This window comes from Pantherophis guttatus, chromosome 1 (assembly GCF_059756535.1).
Source record: "Pantherophis guttatus breed Tessera chromosome 1, ASM5975653v1, whole genome shotgun sequence".
Classification (NCBI taxonomy): domain Eukaryota; kingdom Metazoa; phylum Chordata; class Lepidosauria; order Squamata; family Colubridae; genus Pantherophis; species Pantherophis guttatus.
In genome coordinates this window covers 344,536,851-344,561,258 of record NC_142063.1, presented here as the reverse complement: position 1 = coordinate 344,561,258, position 24,408 = coordinate 344,536,851, and the positions used below count along the sequence as shown (strand labels likewise).

Sequence of the window (24,408 nt, the reverse complement as noted above, 5' to 3'; positions counted from 1 at the left end):
TTTCTTTGTGGCGGCCCCTCTAATATTGAAATGCTGCTATCATATCCCCTCTAGTCCTTCTTTTCTCTAGACTAAACCCAAATCCTGCCACCTTTTTTTCCTTTCCTCCGCCGGGAACTTTCTCTGCAGCATCTTTTCATCTTTAGAATGATAATTTTTTTTTTTTAATGTCATCCAAGCCACATTCTTTTTTCATTCCTCCAGACTCCTCCGTTCTGGGTTGCAATTAAATCTTTTTTTTTTTTTTAAAAGACAGACGGACCGAAATTTGCAGAGGCCGTCTTTAAATAGGCAACGCAAGCAGACTAATTGCTGGAGACATCAAAGGACGGGTGAGCTGGGGGGGGAATATAAATTCCGTTTATAAATTCCGCCTGGAGAAATGCTTCGTTTCTGATGAAAACCTCACCCAGCCGAAACAGAGGCCAAAAGAAATTCAGGGATGGGATAGCACAGGAGAGTCAGTCAAATTCCCCAAATCTTTTTGGGATCCAATACATACACTCGTCTGTGAGCGCCATAAAGATTTGATCCGATTCATTCGTGATCCAATTTGTAATCGTTAATCCATTTGGGGCAAGGTAATATCAGGCTAGAACAGTGGTGGGTTTCAAATTTTTTTACTACCGGTTCTGTGGGTGTGGTTTGGTGGGTGTGGCAGGGGAAGGATACTGTAAAATCTCCATTCCTTCCCCAATCCAGGGGAAGGTTACTGCAAAATCCCCATTTCCTCCCCACTCCAGGGGAAGGATACTGGAAAATCCCCATTTCCTCCCCACTCCAGGGGAAGGATACTGCAAAATCCCCATTTCCTCCCCACTCCAGGGGAAGGTTACTGCAAAATCCCCATTTCCTCCCCACTCCAGGGGAAGATACTGCAAAATCCCCATTCTCTCCCCACTCCAGGGGAAGGATACTGTAAAATCTCCATTTCCTCCCCACTCCAGGGGAAGGTTACTGCAAAATCTCCATTCCATCCCCACTCCAGGGGAAGGATATTGCAAAATCCCCATTCCCTCCCCACTCCAGGGGAAGGATACTGCAAAATCTCCATTTCCTCCCCACTCCAGAGGAAGGTTACTGCAAAATCCCCATTTCCTCCCCACTCCAGGGGAAGGATACTGTAAAATCCCCATTCCCTCCCCACTCCAGGAGAAGGTTACTGCAAAATCCCCATTTCCTCCCAATCAGCTGGCACTCAGGAGGCAGAGAATAGATGGGAGCAGGGCCAGTCAGAATTTTTACTACCGGTTCTCTGAACTACTCAAAATTTCCGCTACCGGTTCTCCAGAACTGGTCAGAACTTGTTGAAACCCATCTCTGGGCTAAAAACACGAGAGTCCAACTGAAGCTTGTAAAAATGATGCAGGTTCTTGCTAAAAGGCCAGGAAATAAATACAGGCAGTCCTCCCATTTATGACCACAATTGAGCCCAAAATTTCTGTTGCTAAGTGAAACACTTCTTGAGTTGAAACTTCCACCATTTTACGACCTTCCTGACCACCGTTGTTAAGTGAATCCCTTAGTTAGTAAGACGGTTGTTAAGTGAATCTGATTTCCCCGTTGACTTTCCTTGTCACGAGGTCGCATGACCCCGGGATGCTGCAACCGACATAAATATGAGTCAGTGGCCAACCATCTGAATTTTGCCGACGTGACCATGGGGGATGCTACAAAGGTCGTAACTGTGAAAAACGGCCGTAGGTCCTTTTTTTCAGTGCCGTCGTAACTTTGAACGGTTACTAAATGAACAGTTGTAAGTTGTAAGACCACCTGTATATAGATAACACACTAACACACACTTGTATATAGATAACACAGATAACACACTTTTATTTCAGCAAGCCAGGCTGGGTTAAAATTTTTAATTGGGTGAATTTTATGGGTAAGGGGTTTTAAAATTGGAGAAGCCAAAGATAATTTAATTTTGTTTTAATGTATTTTAATATTTGTATTGTGTGTTTTTAATTCTGGCTGTTCACCGCCCCGAGTCCTTCGGGAGAGGGGGCGGTATAAAAATTTAATAAATAAATAAATAAATAAATAAATAAATAAATAAATAAATAAATAAATAAAAGCCGTATCAAATAAAGACGAGTTTTCATACTTACGACTTAATCAGGCTTAATGACACCATGATTCAATTAACAACGGCAGTGACTCCCTTAACGAATAGGGGCAGGAAAGGTTGTAAGGTGGGAAAAAAAACTAAGTTAAGCACGGCCATGCTTAGCGATGGAAATTTGGGGCTCAATTGTGGTCGTAACTCAAGGACTACGTGAAATGGTCTAGGCCTAGACCGGTGATGGCGAACCTATGACACGCGTGCCACAGGTGGCAAGCGGAGCTATATCTGTGGGCCTGCGAGCATTGCCCTAGCTCAGCTCTAGCACGCATGCACATGCCGGCCAGCTGATTTTCGGGTCTTCTGGGCCCACTGAAATTCAGGAAATGGGCTGTTTCCTGCCTCCAGAGGCCCTCCAGGGGGGTGGGGAAGGCCGTTTTGGCCCACCCCAGGCTCCTAGAAAGCCTCTGGAGCCTGAGGAGAGCGAAAAATGGGCCTTCCGGTCCCACCGGAAGTCGGGAAAGGGGCCGTTTCTGGCCTCTGGAGGGCCTCTGGGGGTGTGGCGAAGGCTGTTTCCACCCTCCCCAGGCTCCAAGACAGCCTCTGGTGCCTGGGGAGGACGAAAAATGGGCTTACCTAGCCCATGGTGCCATTGTGTGCCAAAAGTGGGGGAGCGCAGGGGGTCGTGCACGCATGCGTGGGGGGGCATTGAATTATGGGTGTGGCCACACACGCACACGACCCCACCCACCCCCGCACAGAAAAAAGGTTAGCCATCACTGGCCTCGATCATTTCAGATAAATGGTTGTCAAATCTCCTGTAACTTTGAATGGTCACTAAATGAATCGTTGTACGTTGAGGACTACCTGTATTCTGTAATAGAATAAGAGAGTTGGAAGGGACCTCGGAGGTCTTCCAGTCCAACCCCGTACATAAGCAGGAAACCCTACATCACTTCAGACAAATGCTTGTCCAATCTCTTCTTAAAAACTTCCAGCGTTGAAGCATTTACAACTTCTGGAGGCAAGTTGTTCCGCTGATTAATTGTTCTCACTGTCAGGAAATTCCTCCTTAGTTCTAGGTTGCTTCTCTCCAGTGGTGAAATCCAAATTTTTTTAATCACTGGTTCTGTGGGCTTGGTGTGACTTGGTGGGCGTGGCAGGGGAAGGATATTGCAAAATCCCCATTCCCTCCCCACTCCTGGGGAAAGGATATTGCAAAACCTCCATTCCCACCCCACTCTGGGGCCAGCCAGAGGTGGCATTTGCCGGTTCTCCGAACTACTCAAAATGTCCGCTACCGGTTCTCCAGAACCTGTCAGAACCTGCTGGATTTCACCCCTGCTTCTCTCCTTGATTCGTTTCCACCCGTTGCTTGTCCTACCCTCAGGTGCTTTGGAGAATAGCTTGACTCCCTCTTCTTTGGGGCAGCCCCTTAGATATTGGAAGACTGTTATGTCTCCCCTAGTCCTTCTTTTCATCAGACTAGACATTCCCAGTTCCAGCAACCGTTCTTCATAGGTTTTAGCCTCCAGTCCCTTAATCATCTTTGTTGATCTTCTCTGCACTCTTTCTAGAGTCTCCGCATCTTTTTTTACCTCATGGCGACCAAAACTGGATGCCATATCCTAAGTGTGGCCTTACCAAGGCCTTATAAAGTGGTATTAACATTTCACGTGATCTTGATTCTCTCCCTCTGTTGATGCAGCCTAGAACTGCGTTGGCTTTTTTGGCAGCATTGCCAAAATGGATACGTTTGAGGACGGGTGCCTTGTGGTGAGAATGCCGGTCTTAAAGAGATTTTGGCAAGGCTTCTTCCAATTCGGCTTGTTATCTTTTCAGTGGTGGCCACAGATGAGACCGGTGGATCAGCTGCTGAGCTGTTGTTTTGATCCCGGAAAATCCTCTTACTTGTTTCTAATTCGGACCACCAGCCTTAGTTCCAAGCCTCCCCTGTCTTTATGCTGTGACTTTTCTCCGAAAATCCAGAGCCCACACAGCAGGTGGTTTTGCAAGGGACCAAAAATAAATTAATTAATTAATTAATTAATTAATTAAATAAAAAAAATCACTCATGCAATCTTTGTCTTGTTTTTTTTTTTTAAAAAAAAAAATCCGTTTGAACGATGTTTTAAAAGGTGGCGAGGAAAACACACGTCCTTGAAAGCAGATTAAGGATGGCGGCTTAATCAATGTTTGTTGGAAAGAGCCGTTATCTTTGCTAGGGGTGTAAAAAGAAGAGGCAGGCCTTATATTTACGTTTAATGGTTTTTAAAAGTTATTTAATCGTTTTTGGTTTGCTGGCCAGAGTGGCGTTTGTGAGATTATGGATTGTCTGACTGTCTGTCTTGTCTGTCTGTCTGTCTGTCTATCTATCTAATCTATCTATCTATCTATCTATCTATCTATCTATCTATCTATCTATCTATCCTACTTATCTATCCTATCATCTATCTATCTATCTATCTACCTGTCTATCTATCTATCTATCTATCTATCTATCTATCTATCTATCTATCTATCTATCTATCTAATCTCTCTCTCTCTAATCTCTCTCTCGATCTCTATCTATCTAATCTATCTATCTATCTATCTATCTATCTATCTATCTATCTATCTATCTATCATCTACCTACATATCTACTAACCAGTCTACCTACCGGTACATCTGTCTGCTGTCTGTCCATCTGTCCATCCATCCATCCATCATCTATAATCTCTTTTTGAACATCTTGTGAAAAGAAGGACTAGGGGAGACATAACAGTCTTCCAATATCTCAGGGGCTGCCCCAAAGAAGAGGGAGTCAAGCTATTCTCCAAAGCACCTGAAGGCAGGACAAGAAGCAACGGATGGAAACTGATCAAGGAGAGAAGCAACCTGGAACTAAGGAGGAATTTCCTGACAGTGAGAACAATTAACCAGTGGAACAACTTGCCTCCAGATGTTGTGAATGCTCCAACACTGGAAGTTTTTAAAAAGAGATTGGACAACCATTTGTCTGAAGTGGTGTAGGGTTTTCTGCCTAAGCAGGGGGTCGGACTAGAAGACCTCCAAGGTCCCTTCCCACTCTGTTATTCTATTCTATTCTATTCTATTCTATTCTATTCTATTCTATTCTATTCTATTCTATTCTACTCTACTCTACTCTACTCTACTCCTATTCTATTCTATTCTATTCTATTCTATTCTATTCTATTCTATTCTATTCTATTCTATTCTATTCTATTCTATTCCATTCCATTCCATTCCATTCCATTTATTCCATTCCATTCTATTCTTGCAGTATAAACTATTGTCTCTCCTGCTTATCAATCAGAACCAGCCCGCCAGAAAAAAGGAATAATGAATTTCAATAAATTAGCTGGAGAGCTTAAAAATAGATCATCTACAAAAGATTTTTTTTAAAAAATGTATATGGCAGCGTGGAATGCAAATGAAAACAAGAATAATCAATGGAGTAGCAGCTGAGAGCAATTAGGCAGGTAGTCCTTGACTAACGACTTCAGTGGAGCCCAAAAGCCCTGCCGCTAAGCGACACACTTCTTGGGTCAATTTTGCCCCATTTTACGACCTTCCTTGCCGCCGTTGTTCAGCGAATCGCCGCCGTGGTTAAGTTAGTCACACGGTTGTTAAGTGAATCGCCTATCCTCGGAAGGTCGCAGAAGGGGATTGCATAACCCTGGGACGCTGCAGCCGTCATAAATATGAGACAGTTGCCAAGCTTCTGAATTTTGATCACGTGACCATGGGGTGGGGATGGGGGGATGCTGCGACGGTTGTAAGTGTGGAAAAACGGCCACAAGTCTCTTTTTTCAGTGCCGTTGTAATGGTCACTAAATGAACTGCTGTAAATTGAGGACTAATTGTAATTTTTTTTTTCTTTTATAATTAAGAAAATGAGGAATTAGAGAAAGGGTAGTGTTGGCAAAAGGAAGGGATATTCAGGCTTTGGGATTTACCCAGCGTACCACGTGCCTAGTCTCCACAAAGGTGAAGAATATATAACAGATTAACGGAGTTCGAAGGGACCCTGTAGGTCCGTGACGGCGAACCTATGGCACGCGTGCCACAGATGGCACGTGGAGCCATATCTGCGGGCACGCGAGCCGTTGCCCTAGCTCAGCTCCCCAGCTGATTTTTGGCTAGCCCCACCCATACCGTCCCTCCCCTCCCAGGAGTCTCCACTCAGCCCGTTTTGGATGCCAGGTAAGTACAGGGCTCACGCGGAGGCTCTGGGAGGGCATTTTTGGCCTCCAGAGGGCCTCCGGGGGGGTGGGTTGAGGAGGTCGTTTTTGCCCTCCCTAGGCTCCAGGAAAGCTTCTGGAGCCTGGGGAGGGAGAAAACCGGGCCTGCCGGGCCCACTGGAAGTCGGGAAACGGGCCATTTCCGGCCTCCGGAAGGCCTCTAGGGGGCAGGGGAGGCTGTTTTCGCCCTCCCCAGGCGCCAAGAAAGCCTCTGGAGCCTGACGAGGGTGAAAAAAGGGGATTACCAGAAATCTGGAAATGGGCTTCAGGGAGGCCTGCTAGGCCCAAAATGGGGCGTGGTGGGGGGGTCGCGCACGCATGCGCAGGGGGGTGGAGCACGGGGAGGCATTGAATTATGACCCCTTTGCGTTCCCCCTGCTTTTGGCACCCGACGGCAAAAAGGTTAGCCATCACTCTACACAGATGCTCTTCCATTGTGAGTTGTTCCTCTGGTTGTGTTGTGCTTCCTTTTTTAATAGTATCTGCCGCACAGATTTGCCGTTGGCGAGATGCTATGTAAATAGATTAAATAAAGAAATACGCAAAAAGGACAAGATGGTTTCAGTAGCAGGCTGGAAAAGTTTTTATCATCGGTGCGTCCAAAAATATATATATATATAAAAAAAAGAACAAATTCTCACGGATGCGTGGAGAAACAAAGCAATAACAGCGAAGTGTAAATCAAACAGATAATTGCGATTATAATTAAAAACACTGCCGCTGGCACGAGGAATCATTAAAGCGTCTCTTTTGCCTCGTTAGAAGTTTCAAGGTTTTTTGTTATGAGGAGAAGAGGCTGACGGGGTCTCTGGTGTGTTTGTGTGTCTGTGTGTGTGTTTGTGTATTTACATTTGCGTTGAGATGTGCTGGGGATGGCAGAAATATTCTTCCCAAAAGGATCGAACAAAGACAAAGGGAGAACAGAAAAATTAATATTTATTTAGGCCGAAACCTTTGCGATACCGAATGCATTCATTAAGAATCTCTTTGCATTCTAACAATGAGGGCAGCCCGAGAGCTAGTAAATTAAATCCGTGTTTCTCAACCTATGCAGCTTTACGATGGATGGAACTCAACTCCCAGAATTCCCCAGGCAGTAGGCTGGCTGGGGAATTCTGGGAGTGGAAGTCCACCCATCTTAAAGCTTGCTGGCTGGGGGATTCTGGGAGTTAAAGTCCACCCATCTTAAAGCATGGCTGGCTGGGGAATTCTGGGAGTGGAAATTCACCCATCTTAAATCCGGCTGGCTGGGGGATTCTTTTTTATTTTATTTATTTATTTTATTAAATTTCTATACCGCCCTTCTCCCGAAGGACTCAGGGCGGTGAACAGCCATAAGATAAAACACATGAATTCAAAAATTTAAAATAGATTAAAAACGAATTAAATAATTTGTCTGAATTTAAAATACCCCAAAATTTAAAACAGATTAAAAATTTATATTTAAGATTTATATTTAAAAGGGGAGAAGATTTAGGCCAGGCCAGGCCATTCTGGGAGTTAAAGTCCACCAATCTTAAAGCAGGCTGCCTGGGGAATTCTGGGAATGGAAGTCCATCCATCTTAAAACATGCTGGCTGGGGAATTCTGGGAGTTGAAGTCTACCCATCTTAAAGTTGTCAAGGTTGGGAAATGCAGGTCTGAGTGCATTCAGGCAGGATTAACCTGGCCTGCATGTTACTCAACTCCCATTGTGCAATGCATTACAAAATAGGATTGTCCATGTTTCTAGTCCTCACAGTTTTAATTCACAGACCTGGCCAATAAAGCTGGAATAATAATAAAAAAAAACCATCCCAAATTTTCTTTCTTTCTTTCTTTCTTTTTTTTTTGGCTTTAATTTATATGCCGCCCTTCTCTGGAGACTCAGGGCGGCTTACAATGCATTAAGCAATAGCCTTCATCCTTTTGTATATTTATAAAGTCAGCTTATTGCCCCCACAATCAGGGTCCTCAATTTACCTACCTTAGAAAGGATGGAAGGCTGAGTCAACCTTGAGCCTGGTGGGATTTGAACTTGCAGTAATTGCAAGCAACAGATGTTAATAACAGTGCATTAGTCCACTGTGCTACCAAGGCTCTTTGCAATTTGGTAATGACCTCCAAATGAATTGGAATTTGAACTTTTCCTTTTGATGTTTCAGACAAGCGCCGACCATTTTTTTCCCCACAGATAAAGAGGATTGAGAGAAGTGTCTGTGTGTGAATGTGTGAGTATACCGATAGATGAGAATATTTCAGAGTTGAATTTGTGGGTCCTCGAATTTGGTGGTTTTCTTGCAGACGTTTAATAACCCAACTATGTAACATCATCAGTGCTATAAGGGACAGGAGTTTGTGGAGAGGAGGAAAAAGAGGAAGAATGTTGGGGTTCTTGGTGCTCTCTGGGCTAGGTGGAATTTTTGCAGACGTTTAATAACCCAACTGGGTAACATCATCAGGGATAGAAGAGAGTGGTGGGGTTACAGAGAGGAGGAGGAGGACATCTGTGGGGTCCTTGGTGCTCTCTGAGCTAGGTGGATTTTTTGCAGACATTTCATAACCCAACTAGGTAACATCATCAGTCCTAGAAGGGAGTGGTTTGCAGGGAGGAGGAGCAGGAGGAGAAGAAGAAGTGTGGGGTCCTTGATGCTCTCTGAGCTTGATGTTTTTCTTGCAAACGTTTCATGACCCAACTGGGTAACATCCAGTGGTCGATTTCTACCAGTTCAGCCCGGTTCGGTTGAACTGGTAGCGATGCTGATGAGCTGAGAACGAACCGGTTCTCTCTGATGGTTAGCTTGGCCCTCCCGCCTGTCCCTGCGTTATACATACCTTATATATGGTGGTTTTTAGCCCAGCTGAAAGGCGCGGCAGAGCGGATTGCCGCGTCTCAGCTGTTCTGTAATACACCGCACTCGCGCGGAGCGCAAGTTTGGCGCGCGCGCGAGCGAAGCGCTTGCATGATGCGAACCGGTGGTAACACCGGTTGAAACCCACCACCGGTAACCTCATCACTGCTACAAGGGAGTGGAGTTTGCAGGGAAGAGGAGGAGGAGGAGGAGGAGGAGGACCAGAGGTGAATTCTACTTACCTTTACCACCGGTTCGCAACAGGATCGTGCAAACACGATCGCTTCGCTCGTGTGCGTGCCTTGCTTCTGCGCACGCACAGATGCTTCTGCACATCCGCAGATCACTGATAACGACATCCGGGGCGGTGGGCGGGTCCTCCCGCCGTTTTACTACCGGTTCATGCGAACCGGTCCGAACCGGAGACAACCCACCACTGAGGAGGACGAGAACTTTATCAATAAATTCCACATTTCTGAGAATGCCTCTTCGTTGTGGCAGAGGAAACGCAGGAGCCCACGCCGAGAGAATCTGCCTGGGGCAATTGGTACGACAGAGCGGCCTTTCATCTTTTATTATTATTCTTATTATTTTCTCCAACTAATAAATGGAAAAACATTAATAATAAACGGTGTCAAGGGTGCGTTCTGGGATTGCTGCGCTGGCTCGGAGGCATCTGGAAAAGCAGATTTGTTTATTTCATTTTTTTTTAAAAAAAAAACCACACACACATATGGCTGGGGTTTATTTTCCAATCTCGGGGTTTCTAATTAAAAGCCTGATATGAGGATTAATGTCAAGCGTGAAGCACAGCAGAAGGAGGGTGGCGGCAGCGGGGGGAGGGGGAGGGAGAGACCAGATTGCAAAGGGACTGCGGTTGGCGCTAAGTGCCGGTCGCAGGACGCGAGCCAGTCCTACAAGGGTGGGGAAAAAACTTAAGTTAAGCATGGCCATGCATAGCAATGGAAATTTGGGGCTCAATTGTGGTTGTAAGTCGGGGACTATCTGAAATGACATAGGCCTAGACCCGTGATGGCGAACGTATGGTACGCGTGCCACAGGTGGCACGCGGAGCCATATCTGTGGGCACGCGAGCATTGCCCTAGCTCAGCTCCAGCACGCATGTGTGCGCTGGCCAGCTGATTTTCGGGCCTTCTGGGCCGACCGGAAGTCTGGAAACGGGCTGTTTCCAGCCTCCATAGGGCCTCCGGGGGAATGGGGAAGGCTGTTTTTGTCCTCCCCAGGCTCCAAGAAAGCCTCTGGAGCCTGAGGAGGGCGAAAAACAGGCCTAACAGGCCCACCAGTAACCTTTTTGCCCTCGCATGCCAAAAGCAGGGGAGCGCAGTGGGGTCGCGCGCGCATGCGGGGGGGGGGTCACGCGTGCATGCATGGGGGGCATGGGGGGCATTGAATTATGGGTGCAGGCACACGAGGGCATGACCCCCGCCGCGCTCCCCCCATTTTTGGCTCCAGTGTTGGATTACCCACAACTTCTGGAGGCAAGCTGTTCTATGACTTTTCAGCCCCGTTGTAACTTCGAAATGAACACTTGTAAGTTGAGGACTACCTGTGTTTTCAAGAATTCAGCCCCCAAAGCAATCTCGAAACTCAACGGTACTGTTTTTTTAGAGAGTCATCCCGCTGAGCAGGGGTGGGTTCTAAATTTTTTTACTACCGGTTCTGTGGGTGTGGCTTTTTTGTGGGTGTGGCTTGGAGGTCAAGTGACTAGGTGGGCGTGGCTAGCTGGTCAGAGTCATTTCTGGAAGGTCCTCGCACTTACGAACCCGACTCATTTGTTTGCTTTTAACACTGATCAGCTGTAGGGCGGCCCTTTGAAGTCCTGCGGCAAGAGTTTAAATAGTTTTTTTTCCCTCTAGTCATCAGCTGGGACTCAGGAGGCAGCAATAGATTGGGGGTGGGGCCAAATAAAAGGTAAGAATAACGTGGGTGGGCGGGGGGGAGAACCGGTTCGGTGACGTCATATCGTCACCGCTACCGGCTCGGCCGAACCGGACTGAACCGGGAGGAACCCACCACTGCCGCTGAGGAAAAAAAAGGGCCTCTGTAACTTTAAGCCGTCACCAAATAAATGGTTGTAAGTCAAGGACTTCCTCTTCTCTTTCAGTGGAAAGCCTGCTCTTTTTCTTTGTGTGGGTTGCAATGTCGCACATAGATGTATAATGTTTGTGTGTGTGTGTGAAGATCTGCAGTGCCATTTTGGATATTTCGAAAACAGGCATAGAAATTCCAATTTATTTGCCGTTTCCCCAAGTCTCTTTTACAGCTTGAATTTCTCTGCTGTGGCCTGTTGGCCGCCGGCCCCTCCAGCAGCCGAATCATAGGAGGAGGAGGCGGGGGATTCAGGGTCAGCATCAAGGCAATTCTGAGAGCTCCGAGGGGGAAGAGGGAATGGAGCTGGCAGAGAGAGAGAGAGAGAGAGAGACAGAGACTAGGGCTAATCTTTTTGCCATTGCGTGCCAGGAGAGGGGGGGCGGGGGAGGGTCGCACGCACGTGCCCACGCGTACGTGTGTGCAACCCCCTCCCCCTCCCCCCCGCTCCTGGCACATGATGGCCTGGTAGGCCCGTTTGTCTTTCTTACCTGGTTCCAGATCCTCTCTGTGTATCTGGGAAGGACGAAAACAGCCTTTCCCACTCCCTTGGAGGCCCTACGGAGGCTGAAAGGGCCCATTTCCCAACTCTCGGTGGGACAGGCAGTGACATTTTTTGCCTCTCTAGGAGTCTCTAGGAGCCTCTCTAGGAGTCTCTGGAGGCTGGGGACAGGAAAAAACGTCACTTCCTGTCCCACCGGGAGTCGGGAAATGGGCCCTTTCAGCCTCCGTAGGGCCTCCAAGGGAGTGGGAAAGGCTGTTTTCGCCCTTCCCAGATACACAGAGAGGATCTGGAGCCAGGTAAGAAAGAAAAACGGGCCTTCCCCACCCCGCCCCCAAGCCCTCCAGAGGCAGGAAACAGCCTGTTTCCCTACTTCTGGTGGACCCAGAAGGCCCGAAAATCAGCTGGCCGGCGCGCGCATGCGCCCCAGAGCTGAGCTGGCGTGCCCACTAATATGGCTCCGCGTGCCACCTGTGGCACGCGTGCCATAGGTACGCCATCACGGGACTAGGCCGTCCGTCAGCCCTCAGATTGAGAGTCAACAGCCCCCAGGTCTGGAAGCGGCTGATGAGGAAGAAGAGGAACAGCTGCGTCCCAATGCACAGATGCCCAGAAGGCAGAGGAGAGGAGAGCAGTGGAAATCTATGGGCCGGTCCTTGGGACGGAAGAGCCCACCGCTGCTAGCGAAGCCCCACCCTAGCTCTGGGGATAAAAGGTAGGGGCGGAGATGAATAGATGTGGCAGACAACTATTCGTCTCCCTGCCGGACGGACTTGAGAGAAACTTTTTGCCGGGGCTGCCGGCGCTCCTAATAAAGGAATCTTTTGAGTTGACTTCAGACGGTTTGTCGTGTTTGGGGAGCTGGCTCAGAACAGGTTAAACTGGAAAATGTTTGGTTTCTTTTTCTATTCAGCCTGTATTGGGGGAGAATCAGCCAAGCAAAGAGACTCTCCTTCTATTAAATCGAGGAACCGGAGGTCGGTTTTTCCTTTCTCATTTTTCGCGGCTCATCAAAACCGCAAATGGGGTTTGAGATGTTCACCCTTCAACATCTATGGCATATTATGATGCCGCCATCCCCCCCCGTTTCCTTTGCAAACAGTTTCATTTGCAATTTTGCACGTCGTTCCTTCAAGCTATTCCCCCTCCCACCCCCAAGATATGAAATGTAAGCTTTTTTCATAAATACGTAATATTTGTATATAGATGTTTGTATTGCTTCCCAAAGTCCCTGGGTTGAGACGGGCGGCTATAAAAATGGAATAAATAAACAAAAATAATATACAGACATCTGCCTACCCTGTTTCCCCTAAAATAAGCCCCCCCTGAAAATAAGCCCTCCCTGAAAATATTTAACTGCATGTACAGCCGGTCCCCGCCATTTCCTCTGGTTAGGGTTAGGGAGACAGAGCTGGAAATCAGGGAAGACGGCAGGAGGAGCCCCGTCTTGCTCCATGCGCCCCAAAATATATAAAACCTCCCCGAAAATAAGGCCAAGCACTTATTTCGGGGTTCAAAAAAATATAAGCCAGGGTCTTATTTTCGGGGAAACACGGTAATATGATTGCTGATGTGTCATCGAGTCGGTATTGACTCCTAGCAGCTGCAGTTAGCCCTCCACTTACGATGATTCATTTAGTGACCGTTCAGTGTTACAATGGCACTGAAGAAAAGGTTAACCATCACGGGACTAGAAGACCTCCAAGGCCCCTCCCAACTCTTGTTACAGGTAGTCCTCGACTTACAACAGTTCATTTAGTGACCGTTCAGTGTTACAACGGCAGTGGGAAAAGTGACTTATGACCATTTTTTCACACTTATGACCCTTGCAGCATTCACGTTTATGACAGTTGCAGTGTCCTGGAGTTATGTGATCCCCTTTTGTGACCTTCTGATAAGCAAAGCCAATGGGGGAAACCAAGGTTCACTTAACACCCGGGCGACTAATTTAAGAACCGCAGTGATTCGGGCGAGAAACGTCGTAAAATGGGACAAAAGTCATTTAACCCATTTCTCACTGCGCAGCGTAAATTCTGGGCTCAATTGTGGTCGTACGTTGAGGTCTACCCAGTGGTGGGCTGCAACCGGTTCGGTGATGGAGCACTTTGCGCGCATGTGCGCATAATAACCTTGCGCGCAGCATTCAAAATACAGCAATTTGAAACTCAGCCGCTTACCTTCTAAGGCAGCCCCGGTAAATAGAACAGCGGAGGCGCGGAAACCAGCTGCGCTGCGCGAATCATCTGAGCCAGAAAGAAGGAAATATAGGAAAGGATAGGACAGAGGCGGGTGGATGCGGCCAGCTGATAGTTGGAACTACCGGTTCGCACGAACCGGCTCGAACCAACAGCAGCCCAGCATTGGGTCTACCTGTATTCTGATATTTGGTTCATTTGAAATAATTTCAACCCTCCATTCTGCCTCGTCGATGGCCTAAAATATACCTCCAACTCAGCCCAGATTACGTGACATTGAAATTCTGGTTTCGCAAACGGGGTGTGTGTAATTCTGCTTTTTTTTTCTGATCCGAGCAAAGCTTGCCGAACAGCTGGAAGGTTCAAGGTGACCCCAGAATCAGGGAACACTGAGCCGTCCATCCATCACTGCTCCGTGCCAGCCCTCACGTTACAGCTTAACTACTTTGGGGGAAAATTAACCCCAGCGGAGACAATCAAGGGCAATGCTGGTCTGTTTAAGGAGAGGATGGGTCAGGGGGATATGTCAGTAGGGGGACAGGCCAGGATGTCTGCCTGCGATTGGGCCCTGCCGGAACTGGACTTGATCAAACGAAGTCCCGTTTTTCTGGACGCTATGATGGTTGTTTGTTGGATTTTTTTTTTAAACAACAATTTGGTTAAATTAAAAAAAAAAGAGGTCAAATTGAAAATAGCCAAAGGAGGGGGGGAAGGGGGGGAGGAAAGGAATTAAAAGGGAAGAAAGGGGGGAAAAAAGAAAGAAAAGGATAGAGAAGGGATAAATGAAGAAATATATATATAAAAAAGAAAGACTTTCCTTCTTACAGATATAAATGTGTAAGGATGCAACCCCTTTGTCAGGTAGGAGGTGGGATGGGAGGGGGGTGGCTATCTGTCAGGTTTCGATGTCATCTCAAATAAATTGCACTCCCAAACAATTAATCTTTGCTGAAATCTTTCATTTATTGAGTACGACAATCTGGCCTCGACTTCGTCGTAGCCGATACTAACCCTCTGACCCCCAAACCCTTCCCTTTCCGTTCCCCAATTCTCAGCGTCTCATTGGCCATCTTCCAAGTCAGTCTCCCCAGCTCCTGACTTCAACCCACAGGAATGTCCCCCCTCCCATCCCATCTCCTAGGGGATATTATCTACAGAGAAAATAAGTAGGTGAAAAGTCAAGCCTCGTCTTCTCCTCTTTATGGCAGGATCAGAATGCTGACATCCTTACTCTAAAATAAATAGAGGCAGTCCATGACTTGTGACCACAATGGAGCCTCCAAAATTTCTATTGCTACGCAAGAGAGTCGTTAAGTGAGTTATGGCCCCGTTTTACGACCTTTTTTTACAACTCGTAGCAGAAGAGCAGAATAGCAAGGACCTTGGAGGTGTTTGAGTCCAACCCCCTGCTCAGGTGAGAGACTCTATGCCAGTGACGGCGTTCGTTTCGTTTCGTTTCGTTTCGGTTCTTAAAAGCCTCCAGTGATGAAGCACCTACAATTTCTGGTGGCAAGCTGTTCCACTGGTTGATTGTTCTCACTGTTAGGAAGTTTCTCCTTAGTTCTAGCTTGGTTTTCTCCTTGCTTACGAAATGGGGAAACAGGTGCTTTCTGTCCCTGCCTCTGTGTTTAGGCCCCTCCTCTCTCCTTCCCTCCCACCTTCCCTCTCTTTCTCTGTCTTATCTATCTATCTATCTATCTATCTATCTATCTATCTATCTATCTATCTGTCACTCCTGGATCTATCTATCCGTATCAATCATCCATATCTATTTATTCTCTCTCTCTCCCTCCTCTCTCTCTCTTTCTTTCTTTTCTCTCTCTCTTCTCTCTCTTTCTTTTTTCTTTCTTTTTTCTCTCTTCTCTCTCTCCTCTCTCTCTCCCCTTTCTCTCTTTCCCTCCTCTCTCTCTCTCTTTCTTTTTTCTCTCTTCTCTCTCTCCCCTCTCTCTCTTTCTCTCCCTCCCCTCTCTCTCTTTCTCCCTCTCTCTTCTCTCTCTCTTTCTTTCTCTCCTCTCTCTTTCTCTCTCTCCTCTCTTGCTTTCTTTCTCTCCTCTCTCTTTCTTTCTTTCTTTCTTTTCTCTCTCTTCTCTCTCTCTCTCCCTCCTCTCTCTTCTCTCTCCTCTGTCTTTCTCGCTCTTCTCTCTCTCTTTCTTTCTCTCCTCTCTTTCTCTTTCTTTCTTTCTTTCTTTCTTTCTTTCTTTCTTTCTTTCTTTCTTTCTTTCTTTCTCTCTCTCTTCTCTCTCTCCCACCTCTCTCTCTTTCTCTCCCTCCTCTCTTTTTTCTCTCCTCTCTCTTTCTCTCTCCTCTCTCACTTTCTTTCTCTCCTCTCTTTCTCTTTCTTTCTTTCTTTCTTTCCTCTCTTTCTCTTTCTTTCTTTCTTTCTTTCTTTCTTTCTTTCTTTCTTTCTTTCTTTCTTTCTCTCTCTCTTCTCTCTCTCCCACCTCTCTCTCTTTCTCTCCCTCCTCTCTTTTTTCTCTCCTCTCTCTTTCTCTCTCCTCTCTCACTTTCTTTCTCTCCTCTCTTTCTCTTTCTTTCTTTCTTTCTTTCCTCTCTTTCTCTTTCTTTCTTTCTTTCTTTCTTTCTTTCTTTCTTTCTTTCTTTCTTTCTTTCTTTCTTTCTTTCTTTTCTCTCCTCTCTCTCTCTCTCCCTCCTCTCTCTCTTTCTCTCCTCTCTCTTTCTCTCTCCCCCCTCTCTCTGTTGCACCCATGGCAGTGTGGTACATTTCTGCTTCGACCTCTTCCCTTTGAGTGACCAAGGATTGTTTGACAAAACCACGGTTAAGGCTTGATATTCACCAGTAATCATGGTCAGAGGGAAGCAGCCATGTCCTGCCAAGGAAGACAGGCTGCATTTCTGAGTCTGGCTTGCTGGTTTGATTTAAAATAGGAGAGGAAACGTGAAAATAAAAGGCATTTGTTTCAATAAATAAATAGATTCAATAAAACGGCCTCCAATAAATTCAATAAAAGACCTCTAAGGTCCCTTCCGACCCTATTATTCTATTCTGTGTTCTAATTAATTTGCTTTCATTTGTCAACTCTGGGCATACAGGTAATCCTTGACGTACGATCGCAACTGACCCCCAAATTCCTGTCGCTAAGTGAGACGGTTGTTAAGTGAGTTTTGCCCCATTGCAGTTGTTAAGTCAGGAATGCGGTTGTGAAGTGAATCTGGCTTCGCCATGGATTTTGCTTGTCAGAAGGTCGCAAAAACGGACCACGCTGCAACTGGCATAAGTACATGCCAGTTGCCAAGCCTTGGAATTTTGATCACATGACCATGGGGATGCTGTAATGGTTTTAAGCAGGGGTCTCCAAACTTGGCAACTTTAAGACTTGTGGACTTCAACTCCCAGAATTCCTCAGCCGGCAAGACTTGTGGACTTCAACTCCCAGAATTCCTCAGCCAGGAAAGCTTTAAGACTTGTGGACTTCAACTCCCAGAATTCCTCAGCCGGCAAAGCTTTAAGACTTGTGGACTTCAACTCCCAGAATTCCTCAGCCAGGAAAGCTTTAAGATTTGTGGATTTCAACTCCCAGAATTCCTCAGCCGGCAAAGCTTTAAGACTTGTGGACTTCAACTCCCAGAATTCCTCAGCCGGCAAAGCTTTAAGACTTTGTGGACTTCAATTCCCAGAATTCCTCAGCCGGCAAAGCTTTAAGACTTGTGGACTTCAACTCCCAGAATTCCTCAGCCAGGAAAGCTTTAAGACTTGTGGACTTCAACTCCCAGAATTCCTCAGCCAGGAAAGCTTTAAGATTTGTGGATTTCAACTCCCAGAATTCCTCAGCCAGGAAAGCTTTAAGACTTGTGGACTTCAACTCCCAGAATTCCTCAGCCGGCAAAGCTTTAAGATTTGTGGACTTCAACTCCCAGAATTCCTCAGCCAGGAAAGCTTTAAGACTTGTGGACTTCAACTCCCAGAATTCCTCAGCCGGCAAAGCTTTAAGACTTGTAGACTTCAACTCCCAGAATTCCTCAGCCGGCAAAGCTTTAAGACTTTGTGGACTTCAACTCCCAGAATTCCTCAGCCAGGAAAGCTTTAAGACTTGTGGACTTCAACTCCCAGAATTCCTCAGCCGGCAAAGCTTTGCTGGCTGAGGAATTCTGGGAGTTGAAGTCCACAAGTCTTAAAGTTGCCAAGTTTGGAGACTCCTGGTCTTAAGTGTGAAAAACAATCATAAGTCACTTTTGTAGCGCCGTTGTAACTTTGAATGGTTGTGTCGATGTTTACTTGGCCCTGATCTTATCTGCCCTCTAAAAATGCAGTTTTTCTGGGAAGTGTTCAAGAGTTGACAGAATAACAGTGTTGGAAGGGACCTTAGAGGTCTTCTAGTCCAACCCCTGACAGCAGATACCGTTCTAGAATATAAATACTGTAGTTATTCGTTTGTTTGGTGTTTCTCTTCATATTTTTCATTTCTCATTACCATGTCATTGTTTTGCTTTAAGTAGCGACCTGCCTGGAGTCTCTTTCTCGTTCCATCAAGCTAGGAATCCGACAAAGAAATAAATGAATAAATAAACCATCTTCGTGCATTAGATTTATGATATATTTAGCCGCCACTCTGTTCTCTTTCGGGATAATTGCAAGGTTGCCTGCAGGAAGGTTAAAAAAAAACAAACAAGAAAATCAAAATAATGGCTGCAACTACAGATAGTCCTCGATTTATGACCAGTCACTTAGGGACCATTTGAAGTTGCAACGGGCCTCCAAAACTGGGAGCTATGACCCAATTTCGAAGTTCCGATGTCCATAATGGAGACTAAGGAATTCTGGGAGTGGAAGTCCACCCATCTTAAAACATTCTGGCTGGGGAATTCTGGGAGTGGAAGTCCACCTATCTTAAAGCTTGCAGACTGGGGAATTCTGGGACTGGAAGCCCATCCATCTTAAAGTATGTTGGTTGGGGAATTCTGGGAGTTGGAGTCCAGCCATCTTAAAGTACATTTATTGGGGAATTCTGGGAGTGGAAGTTCACAGGTTGTAAAATCCCCATAGATGCCCACACCCTGTTCTATAACAATTAAACTGAAGAGTATTAATGGGTGATCAAGGTTTTCCTGGGAGGTGTCAATCAATAATAGTAAACATTGTGAAAGCCATGTAGTCATTAAAATTAACTATGCTCGTTTTGGTTTTCGATTAATAACTTGTGGGATCTGTCCATCTCGGCACATTCCAAAAAATTTTTTCCTTTTTTTAAATTATTATTATTAGTCATATTTCTATGCCACCCATTCTCCAAAATTTTTTTATTAACTCTTCACCTGTTGGTATTATTTCTTTTTTCCAATTCTGGGCATAAACCATCCAAGCGGTTGTTAAAATATGTAGTATCAAATATTTTATATCCTTCATGAATTTTTCTGTAAATATCCCTAACAGGAATGTCTCTGGTTAATGGACAGATTAACAGTTAAAGAATTTAAAAGAAAAGGAGGACACAGAATATTACAAGATTTGGCATAAATGGTACAAGTGGTTGGAGGAAAGGAAAAATGAGGAAGAAAAATAGGGGAGAAAAGATAGACATGTTAAAAATTAAAGCATTAGTTCAGCATTAGAATTAAGAATTTGTTATGAATGACGAGAAATATATTGTAAATAAAAGGAAGGGGACAAGTCGTAAATTGGAATAATATAAAGAGAAATAAGGGGAAATTGTGAATAATAAAGAAAGATCATCACGAAATTGCTGTAAAAAGAGTATTCATATATATGTTGTATGTCTTGTATTGTTGTTTTATGTTATAATAAATAATAAATATTAATAAAGAAAAAAATAACTTGTGGGAATGCTCTAGAATGTAATTGATCTTGATTTTCGGAGAACAAGGTATGGATTTGCAAACTAGCTAAATGAAGTCTGGTAGCCTGTCTATAAGATGAGTCCAAGGCTGGGTTGAAAACTGAGTTCTCATTAGCGCTTCTTTCAATAAAACTGCATTAAAGGGTGAGCTGGAATGATCAAGGCTCTAGTCCTGGTAGAGGTAGGGCTATCAGGTTTGAAGGTGGCATAAAACCAAATGCAAAGAGACTAGAAAATAAAAAAACAGAATCCCAAACGATCATGTTAAGTAAAGGGAATGACATGAAAAATGAGGTTTAATAAGCCAAATGCAGAGTTCTTGACGTCTGGTGACTGGTTGCTAGTCCCTGTTGTTTTCTTGGCAACATTGGTAGAAGCGATTCGCTCTTTTGCCTTCTTCTTAGGCCTGAGAAGAAATGACCCAAACTTACCCAGCTGGCTTCATGCCCAGAACTAATAGTCTCCAACTCTCCAGCCTGGGGCATTAATTTGCATCAAATTCACTCTTTTATATGCATTAATAAATATTTTTCAAATAAATGGTACGCCTTTTCCCGCCTTCCCATGAGTTTTTAGGGGGCCAATTATCTACCCAAAGCTCTTCCTTGGCATAAAACAGTCAGTTTTCTGGAAGCTTGGCCTTTACCAGCATTTCCTGGTTTTTCATCGTGTTTAATTGTGCATTGAATTCATGCTCAATAAGGCATAGCACAAAAGGAGAAAAGGCTGAGCAGGAAAAATGGAAAACACGCAATATTCCAAATCCCCCGATTGATATTTCCTTCCAGGTCCAACTCCTGGCAAATATATGGAGAGGTCTCTTGCAATTTTATTGTGGCACCGTTTTGCAAAGTGGTGTGCCATTGCTTACTTCCTAGGGCTGAGAGAAAGTGACTGGCCCAAAGTCGCCGGTTGGTTTTTGGACCTAAGGCAGGTCTAGAATTCCCAGTGTCCCAGTTTCTAGCCTGCTGCCTCAACCCCTCACCACCAGAGGTGGGTTTCAGCAGGTTCTGACCAGTTCTGGAGAACCGGTAGCGGAAATTTTGAGTAGTTCGGAGAACCGGTAAATACCACCTCTGACTGGCCCCGCCCCCATCTATTCTCTGCCTCCCGAGTCCAAGCTGATCGGGAGGAAATGGGGATTTTGCAGTAACCTTCCCCTGCCATGCCCACCAAGCCAAGCCACCAAGCCACGCCCACAGAATCGGAAGTAAAAATTTTGAATCCCATCACTGCTCACTGTTAGGAAATGAGTATTATCTACCTTGTTGGGTTGGCAATATATAAACCATCAATATAGCTTTAAGACTGCTGTATTGCATCATACTGTGTCCTGATTGGTTAGCTCTGTAGCCAATCTCCTTAAGAGGAAGCTAGAAACATGGTTTGTTTCTCTTTGCCGTTCTTGCTCTCTGATATCTCTGTATGCTACTGTTTGCAAATCCAGAAGAACTGTTTATTGTGAATGACTAGGACGACTGGTAAGAAGACTTTGTTATTGGATTATCCCTGGACTGTCGTTTTGCTATCTCCTGCTTTATATGTGTATGACCTGGATTGTTTATTGGACTTACTATTTCCTGAAAGTAAACACAACTCAGTGTATCTGTGTGTTGATTGTGTTTATTCGTACCTATTCTCAATCGCTTTCATGTGCACACCCTTGCTATTCAAGGGTTACTCTGCAAATTCCTTAACACTCACCATCAACAACACGATGGAGCTGTCTTCAGAGATTCTCAATCATCCAGGTCACAGTTGTCGTAAAGGTGCTTTTTCAAGACATTTCGCTTCTCATCCAAGAAGCTTCGGCTCTGACTGGATAGTGGGGAATGGAAGGATTTATATTCCTTGCAGGCAGCCAGTCATTTGCATCCTTTTAGAGGGTTGTTGAGGCCCTTTGGAGGTTTGTCTCTGTCCTCAGGGTCATTTGAGTAGTGCAAATGGGTGTGGAACCTGGCTGAAAGGACTGTGTTGTAGAAGTCTCCACACCCATTCGCACCACTCAGGTGACCCTGAGGACACAGACAACCCTCCAAGTGGCCTCAACGATTTTCTGAAAGGATGCAAATGACCAGCTGTCTGCAAGGAGTATCAATCCTTCCATTCCCCACCATCCAGTCAGAGCTGAAGAAGCTTCTTGGATGAAAAGCGAAACGTCTTCAAAGAAAAAAACCCAGGAAGTCCAGTTGCCTCTTTTTTTTTTTTAATTTGATTTATATGCCGCCCTTCTCCGGAGACTCAGGGCGGCTTACAATGCGTTAAGGAATAGCCTTCATCCTTTTGTATATTTATACAAAGTCAGCTTATTGCCCCCACAATCTGGGTCCTCATTTCACCTACCTTAGAAAGGAAGGAAGGCTGAGTCAACCTTGAGCCTTGGCGAGATTCGAACCCTGCAGTAATTGCAGGCAGCTGGTCTTAATAACCAGCTTAATAACAGGGTGCCTTAAACCCCTGTACTACCAAGTGCTTGAAAAAAAGCACCTTTGGACAACATAATGGAGCCTCAAATCTCCAAGACAGTCTACTTTTCAGAGCTAAATCTCCGTCCTTCTCCTGCAACTTAACCTGATCTTGCTTTTGCAGAAATTTACAATTCGATCTTTTTTTTTTATTTTTGCAACCGTTCATTTGTATTTTTAAGAGGAAGCAAAAGGATTTTCCTTTCATGTACCCTGCGTTCCTCTTTTCCAGCTGCGCTGGGGACGTTAGATTTCATCTTGCTGTACGATCAGGAAAACAACGCGCTTCACTGCACGATCAACAAAGCCAAGGTAGGTGCCTACACATTTCTGAAAAAATCCATCGTTTTCTCTGTGGATCAAGCACAATGCAGTTATTAATGTCAGCTTCCTGAGCACATACATAGGCCCAGCATCCTCTGGGTTGTAATTTATATGGTTTGGATGTTGTTCGGACTGTCCATTTCTTCTCACAAAGAAGAGGGGGTGCACCTATTCTCCAAAGCATCTGAAGGCAGGACAAGAAGCAACGGATGGAAACTCATCAAGGAGAGAAGCAACCTGGAACTAAGGAGGAATTTCCTGACTAGTGCGAACAATTAATCAGTGGAACAACTTGCCTCCAGAAGTTGGAAATGCTCCAGCATTGGAAGTTTTTAAGAAGAGATTGGATAATCATTTGTGTGAAGTGTGTGGAGGATCTCCTGCCTAAGCAAGAGGATTGGACTAGAAGATCTCCAAGGTCCCTTCCGACTCTGTTATTCTAAGAATCTCTTCTCTTCTCTTCTCTTCTCTTCTCTTCTCTTCTCTTCTCTTCTCTTCTCTTCTCTTCTCTTCCCTTCCCTTCCCTTCCCTTCCCTTCCCTCCTCTCCTCTCCTCTCCTCTCCTCTCCTCTCTTCTCTTCTCTTCTCTTCTCTTCTCTTCTCTTCTCTTCTCTTCTCTTCTCTTCTCTTCTCTTCCCTTCCCTTCCCTTCCCTTCCCTCCTCTTCTCTCTTCATGTACCTCTTCTCTTCTCTTCTCTTCTCTTCTCTTCTCTTCTCTTCTCTTCTCTTCTCTTCTCTTCTCTTCTCTTCCCTTCCCTTCCCTTCCCTTCTCTTCCCTTCCCTTCCCTTCCCTTCCCTCCTCTCCTCTCTTCTCTTCTCTTCTCTTCTCTTCTCTTCTCTCTTCTCTTCCCTTCCCTTCCCTTCCCTCCCCTCCCCTCCCCTCCTCTCCTCTCTTCATGTACCTCTTCTCTTCTCTTCTCTTCTCTTCTCTTCTCTTCTCTTCTCTTCTCTTCTCTTCTCTCTTCCCTTCCCTTCCCTTCCCTTCCCTCCTCTCCTCTCTTCATGTACCTCTTCTCTTCTCTTCTCTTCTCTTCTCTTCTCTTCTCTTCTCTTCTCTTCCCTTCCCTTCCCTTCCCTTCCCTTCCCTTCCCTTCCCTTCCATTCCATTCCATTCCATTCCATTCCATTCCATTCCCAATAAATATTCTATTCTATTCTATTCTACTCTACTCTACTCTACTCTACTCTATTTTCCAGTTAGTTTCGAAAACCATTTTGCAGTGCATGAAGCTTGAATCTAAGTCGTGCCAAAAGTATTTTAGGAGCAGAATAACAGAGCTGGAAGGGACCTTGGAGGTCATCTAGTCCAACCCCCTGCTCAAGCAGGAGACCCTATACCAGTGATGGCTAACCTTTTTGCCATTGCGTGCCAAAAGCGGGGGGAGGGGAGCGCGGGGGAGGTCACACACATGTGTGCCCACATCCATAATTTTATGTGCCCCCCCCCATGTTCCCCCTGCTTTTGGCACGCGATGGCACGGTGGGTCCGGTAGGCCCATTTTTCGCTCTCCCCAGGCTCCAGAGCCTTTCTAGGAGCCTGGGGAGGGCATAAACGGCCTTCCCCACCCCCTCAGAGGCCCTCCGGAGGCCAGAAACAGTGTGTTTCCTGACTTCTGGTGGGCCCGGAAGACTTGAAAATCAACTGGCCGGTGCACGCACGTGTGCTGGAGCTGAGCTCGCGTGCCCACCAATATAGCTCCACGTGTCACCTGTGGCCCCCGTGCCATAGGTTCGCCATCATGGCCCTATACCATTTCTGACAAGCGGCTGCCAAGTCTCTTCTTGAAAGACTCCAGCGATCAAGCACTTACAGCGTCCGGTGGCGAGCTGTTCCACTGGCTAATTGTCCTCACTATTAGG

At 45.7% G+C, this 24,408-nt stretch overlaps 1 protein-coding gene across 2 annotated transcripts in view; it reads left to right on the top strand.

The window, feature by feature from the left end:
• DOC2B (double C2 domain beta) overlaps positions 1 to 24,408 on the top strand; it is a 174,315-nt gene that overhangs the window by 15,956 nt on the left and 133,951 nt on the right. For both annotated transcript variants that reach the window (XM_087883454.1, XM_060693248.2), the window contains exon 2: positions 22,458 to 22,537. In XM_087883454.1, coding sequence (XP_087739580.1) covers positions 22,458 to 22,537 — 80 coding nt within the window. The remainder of the gene's footprint in view (positions 1 to 22,457; positions 22,538 to 24,408) is intronic.